Source organism: Nematolebias whitei, chromosome 9 (genome assembly GCF_014905685.2).
Source record: "Nematolebias whitei isolate Nwh7 chromosome 9, NemWhi1, whole genome shotgun sequence".
Lineage (NCBI taxonomy): Eukaryota > Metazoa > Chordata > Actinopteri > Cyprinodontiformes > Rivulidae > Nematolebias > Nematolebias whitei.
The window spans coordinates 28,594,974-28,601,908 of record NC_056506.1 but is presented as its reverse complement, the minus strand read 5'-3'; the positions used below and the strand labels follow the sequence as shown (position 1 = coordinate 28,601,908).

Below are 6,935 nucleotides of genomic sequence, written 5' to 3'. Positions count from 1 at the left end.
GCAGCATATAATGTGTTGTGTATCATTGGTATGACTGTTGAAATACTATGAAACAAAAAAAAAATCAATTTTCTACAAGAAGTAAATGTGATTCGGTTAAGATTCTAAATTGAAAATAGAGTTTCCCCAGGGTTCTTTAGAAAACCAGTGGATAGTGCGCACACAACATCCTTTTGTGCACACTATTTACCCCTGGATTGCTCCAGGCTAATGTCTCAATAATTTTCACTCCTTTCTCAGGTCCTTCCCACAAAGGACTTAACTAATGATCCATGGACAAAATGAAGCATTTAAATTTATTCATTAATCATTCATCTCCAGCTCATTGAAAATGCTAAACTTCCACAAAATTAAGATTGAATATTGAAAAGTGATTGAGGGAGACAGCTTTCAGAGAATGAAGACGGTGGAGGAGTGAGGGGTGCCATAACAACAGGACTCCCTCCTAAAGCGCTATTTTCCTCATGGGTATGGTCAAAGTGACCAAGGTGTACTAAGTGCTAGTTAAGGTCACGAGGTTTCACTAGTTGTAATTAGATCTTGGAATCTGGAGAAGCGTAGAATTTCTGTCAACACTGCCTGTAATTATTCTCTTTTCCAATTAATGGTGACATAGATTAATTATCTGATGAGGCAAAGCCAATTGCAATCATTCACCCAGCTAAAATTAGATCAGTCCTGACAGCAGCATGAAAGTCACCTGTTTCATTGTTATGGATTTGCTGCAAGTAAAAAGAGGGGGGGATAGTGAAGCATGCTAAGATAAGTAAGTTGTCTGGTACAGGTGAGTGTCCAATTACACTGCAGTTTGAACTGAAGGCATCTATCCTTTCAATCCGGAAGCATCTGGAAAGGCCTGTTTGTTGTTCCCAGTATCATCTGTGGTAGTAGAACCATATCCCAGGGATTCTAGGAATACTGAGATGAGCTGGACCTCCTCTGACAGCTCATCCTGTTTGAACAAGAGACAAGCAGAATAAATGAGAACAGGCTTATTTGTATAAAGTTACAAACACCAAATCTTCAATTTACTGTATGTGCATCCCACACATGTGTCTGCCAGTGTGAGAGTAAATTTGCCACCTAGTTCTTATTTTGTGAGGAAGCAGCTCAACACTCCTGGTGAACTACGCCCAGGTTCAGTGCTCTTCTGTTTTAAAAATCTCAGCATCCAGTTTTTCTATTAAACCGCCTGGCAGTGTCAACCAGCTTGGGAATCTGAACAAGCCTGGCCATGCAGAAATTCTCTGACTAACAATTATATCAGAAACAGGATCTTGGATTACTGTCCCCCGGGACTGGGGTAGTGGGCGTCTGCTCCAATCATTACTGGCCATTCAACAAGGCTCTGCACTGCTCTCTGCTGTTAGCCATTGTCAATTATGCCATCCCTAGTGTAAACGCGCAGAACACAAAGCTGAACTGCCAGTTCTGGCAGGAGTGTAACAGGATGACAGCCCACCACCCCTCTGCTCCTACACCCCACCCCTGGGTGCCCCTGCCTTCCTTCCCTTAAGCTAGTTTTGAGAAAACTGCTGTTTGGCGTTTGTAAGTGCTAACTTGACCTTTCTTGTGTTCTGCTTGTGAGGTTAAGTGGACATGATGGATTAGTATAGGCCTCATCAGGACTCAGCCTGGTTTAACTGCAGTTACAGTTTTATTGAGTTCTTTGTTTCTTTCCTATAAACAGGAAACTGATATTGATAATCTGTTTAATGTGACTGTTCTTAAAGTCTTTGCATTCAGTTTTGCCCCTCTCAGAGTACACATTGCATTCACTTCTTACTTCCAAGGCAAAACATCAATCAACTCAGTTTCAAGGTCTTAATATTTAGGAAGTTGTGCTGTGTGTGCATTTATGCACGTTCATAAACTTGTAAAGGTCTTTTTTTCCTTTAACTTTAAATGGTTATTTCTCTGTGTATATATTTTGGAGGTTAGATCTTGTTCTGCACTCATCTCGAGGAGGCTGTTTAAAGTGAGTGCTGCCTGCTCTGATGGAACCTGTGCTGAGCTGTGACGGGTGACGGTGCGGTGCGCTTGAATACACCAGCTCTTTTGTCCTTCACACTCTGCAGTTCTCTGATAGCTCCTCCCCCTGTGCCCCACTACTCCCTGCCTTGAGCAGTGATCTGCTGGGGCCTTCTGAGGCTGGGCTGCTGAGAAATGGCTGCTCCCTGTAATGTCAGGAACGAACCCATCACAAAAAGGAAACCTCTTCATAGTACTCATAGTAGCTGCACCAAAAAAGGTATACCACATTAACATATCTGCATGTGCACATATCAGCACTACTACCTGCAGATACATGATGTGTGACTGTTAAGACAAAGATTAAGTAAAAAGAGGAAATGGTTCAGGATACGGTTGCATGCCACCTGGCTCAGGACATTTCATAAAGATTCATCACTCTCCCTCTGTCCGCTTTGACCTCACCGCACATCACAGCACAGATTAGACACCGATTATCCTCTAATTGAAGAGCCTTACTTTTCAACCTTGCAGAATATGCTCTTACTCTTGTGGAAAACAGACACAAAGTTGTTCCACTCACAAAGAACAAAGTTTTAAGGCATCCCGTGTGTACCATGATAATCAAAAATACTACTGGCAAACAGAAAACAAACTCAAATGCATTGTTGCCAGATATGATTTGTGTTTATAGTTATTTAGAGACCCAGCCTCAAACTCAATAAGCAACGTTGCACACTTATAATCAATCATATTAGTCTGTGATTTGATGAACATATAGGCTTTAATGTAGAAGAGGCGTCTTTAACTCCACCACAGCGGTGAGGCGTGACACCGTGGTGAAGGTTTGCCTGACTGCTCTTGCTTGGCAAAGAAGACATAAGACAACTGATTAGTTGGATGAGGCTCAAACAATGCTGAGCATAACATGGAGTTACTGTAGTATGGAAAAGAATATGCTACCATCTGTTAGAATACCTACACTGGGATGAAAGTTGAATAAAGGGATTTGCTTTTTAAACGAACGGTGGAGTTGTTGCAGTTTTGCAGCCGATGTGTATATGTACAAATACCTGGGCTGTTTTTATTTTCTGGGTGGTTTCTTGGGCAAGAACCTGGCACTGGTCCAGTTCAGCCAGGCTGTAGAGGTTGCGTTGTTCTAAGTATTTTACCAAAGCTTTGTGCATCCTCTTCTGGAACAAAGAGAGCTGGGGGGAGAGAAGGCAGAAAAAAGGAATTGGTAAGGCAGGAGAGGAAATTAATGGCAGTGTTCAAGAAGAATGATGGAGGGGAATAGAGAAAGCAGTCAATAGCCCATTCTGCAGTACACGGGCCTGACAGGAATTTCACAGTCTCTTGGTTTCTCTGCCCACTCGTGTGCACTCATCAGAATCCAGTCACATCTGGCTGCCAGGATGGGGGGTTAATTTTCTCTAAATGCTTCAGCAGTTTTGTTCTAGCCGAGGCAAACTCTGTGACTGCAAAGCTGATGAGTAAAATATTTCTACTTCACCCAGTTTAACTTTATACCAATCCCCTCAAGACATATTTTACACATACACACAAAGTCATGAACCCCCCACAGAAACCAGAAATTATTCCTAGTCTCTTGGAAAGACATGCTGCTTGCTTTATTATTTGAACACAGTTTCAAGCAAAGGGGTTTAAATTCTGATAGATGCCATTGCTTTTCTTCCCCCTCCATCTCTCCACTCTTCCTACAAAGCTTATCATTGCTCGGCAATGTGTTCCCCAGTGCATTAAAAAACTAAAGCGAATTAGCTCAGTCATCAGCTCCTGAAGGAAAGACAATAACACAAATGGTCTTTATGGTGCACCCTGTTAAAACCTAAGAGCTTCTACATAAACAGAGCAATGTTAACATGTACGGTCTGTTCTAAAGGATTCTAACAAGAGGTAAATACTGACAAATGATATCAGATTATAATTAGGTATAACTTCAATGTGTGTTTTACAAATGACATTTGTGAGAAACTGTTTTGGTAAATTTCAATTCATTAACTTCAAAACTTTTAATTTATATACATTTGAACTTGATAAAGCATTAAAAACAGCTTTACACTGTATCTTGTTTGGTTAATTTTTTTTCAACATATGCATTTTATTACACGTGTGTGTGAAGGGTGAGGTGTGTGGGGGGCTTGTCTGGAAGAGTTTGTTTGAAAAAAATCAGTTACCTTTAATCAGCTTTCATCAGATGTAAAATACTGTACAGTTCAACAAGAACTAATAAATTTAAAGTATTTTTTCTTTCGGCTGCTCCCTTCCTTAGGGTTCGCCACAGCGAACTAACTCACATGGACTATGCTTTTTTTAACGCCTGATGCCCTTCCTGATGCAACCACAGACCACTGAGCCATCACAGCCCTCTGTGTGGAGCAGAGAGCTGACATGTAGGGTGCCCGGGGGAGCAGATGGTGGGGGTTAAAGGCCTTGCTCAAGGGCCTAGAGTGGGGCAAATGAAGGTGGAAGCAGGTGTGGGTGCTTCACCTTTCCCACCCATATTTTTATGTTGTAGTTTCAGGGGATTGAACTGGCGACCTTCCGATCACAGGCTCGCCTTCTCTAACCTCTGCGCCACCACTCCCCATTAATAATTTTATTAATTGTTTATAGTACAGTTCATAAAAAACAAATTATATCAGTACCACTTTACAAAAAGGCTCCCCTTAAAGATGGCTAATAAATAGTTTATAGATACAGTATTCATTTCTCTACAATCACTTTATAAATCATTAATAATTGTTTATTATGCATTAATTGAGGGTGAGAAAGAGACAAAACTGACCAGTTTCTTGCCAAATAGTGAGACAAATCTGCCACTTTCCTCTAGAGTTGTTATATTAAACATTTTGGACTAAGTTACTACCTTGTGAGCACAAGGTACTATGCAACTATAGATGCTTATAATGCACCAATAATGTACAATATTATATGCTAAAAAATTAGGTTTACAAAAGCTTATTGGGCTCACAAGGTAGTAACTTAGTTTGAAATGTTTAACAAAACAACTCTAGAAGAAATATATAGGTGAACAGATATGGCTCAATATTTGGCAAGAAATTGGTCAGCTTTGTCTCTCTGTCACCCTTAACTAATGCATAATAAACAATTACTAATGATTTATAAAGTGTTTATAGAGGAATTAATAACATATCTATAAACTATTTATTAGCCATCTATAAGGGGAGCCAAAAGTGGTACCATTATATCTTGTAGCTAAAATCTTTGTTTATACAGTGCCCACTAATAAAAAGCTAAAGAAATGTATATAAGTTTCCAAATAACAGTGTATCAAATTTTATAAAGTGGATAAGCTAATATTAGCTGAAATGTGCAGAAAGTTCAGTGGTATATAATTTCAGTGACTATAGTTCTGAATCTGTGGTTGATAGAGTTTCTACAAACAACGACTAAAAGGTTAACAGTGCTTCACCTTATTAGATTTAAAAAATGTAATTTCAGTTTCATTAAAAAGCTAATGTATCAGCAGATGACTCAAATGTAATTCAACACAATATGTAAAAACAGCAAAAGATTATAAAAGGCAGTTTACTTTATGTAAAAGTATACTCTGAGTATTTTAGTTTGTACAGTTGCTGCATCTTAAAGTTTAAACTACAGTGTAGTTCTATTTCATGTATATTCATAAACAGTGTTTCATTCCTTGAAACCTAAGTGACAGGTTTCATTGAATAAAACAAAAGATTATGAGCTATTCACAAACATAAATGACTAGAATAAGGTTCCACATATTAGTGTTCTATCTCTCTGATAAACCTTTTTGTCTAAAGTTGTAAATAAATTCTTTAACCATGCTCAAACTGAGCAATTTATGTTCTAGCTGGACTATAATATGCAGACATTATGAGAATAACTGAGTATATATAAACAGGAATGAAGTGTACATACAGTACATATTTTTAATCATATTAAATCGTCAACATATATATCCAATATATTGTTGATCACAAGCTTGTTATAAAACTAAAATCATGCATAAAATGCAAGCCGACAGGCTGCAGTTATACAAGTGTAGAGTTGAAACAAACAAAAATGGTGAAGGCTGAATCCGGAGTAAAAGAAAATCAGGCTTTGATCATGAGCGTGGAAAATCCTGTCCACAGGATTTTATTTTTGCATGCATTTTTCACTTGATAACATTCATGCAGTTAGATGAGGAATTGCTCAAGTAAAGGTATTAGTCATTTTTGGAACAAATAATATGTGCTTTTCATTGCAGGAGCGGTGGGTCTTGTTCCTAGCATTATGGATGCCGTGTGTAATTCTAGTCCAGTTAAAAAGTGTCAAAATCTATTAAGATTAAAAAGTAAAATGCTGCTGAGGTGTGTGTCTTAACTTGTCAAGTGTATATTGGTATGGTATAGGGTATAAGGGTATAAGGGTATAAGGGTATATTGGTGCTATTTTAATTCTGGGAGCAAATTTACTCTCTGACGGTAACCTGTGTTTTCTGTTGATGCCGTGAGCAGGGGGAAATCTGAACTGCAACAATAACTAAATGTTTTACCTTTGACCATCTCATAAAGGTTTAAACAGAAAAAAAGTTAAAGTATTTACCAGCAGTTTCTTGTTTTACTACCCTTGGTGGAAATAGATACACAGCTATCATTGCATTATGTCACATCCATCATCATCCTCCACTCTGATATCTAATCATTTTTAGATTGCAGCAGAAACCTCCTCACTAGATGCTAAAGCTTTAAGTTTCTCCATGTAAATACAAGCTAAATAAAAACAGATCAAGATGGGAAATATTACAAGAGTAAACATGAGTCAAGAAACATAAAAGAGGAAAAATAGCAGAAGGAAGCTAATTTCATTCAAATCTTTGAAGGTACCTTTTTGTAATAATGATACGTTTCATGTGTACAGTTCTTCTTGGTTAATGCAGACACCGACTCCTCTCTGGCTTCCAGGAG

General features: G+C 38.5%; 1 protein-coding gene across 1 annotated transcript in view; it reads right to left on the bottom strand.

The window, feature by feature from the left end:
* Window positions 1-823: 823 nt before the first annotated feature.
* Window positions 824-6,935, bottom strand: part of LOC119414547 (coiled-coil domain-containing protein 178) — a 21,214-nt gene continuing 15,102 nt past the window's right edge. The window contains 3 exon segments of the mRNA XM_037681642.1: window positions 824-952; window positions 3,045-3,179; window positions 6,855-6,925. Coding sequence (XP_037537570.1) covers window positions 824-952; window positions 3,045-3,179; window positions 6,855-6,925 — 335 coding nt within the window.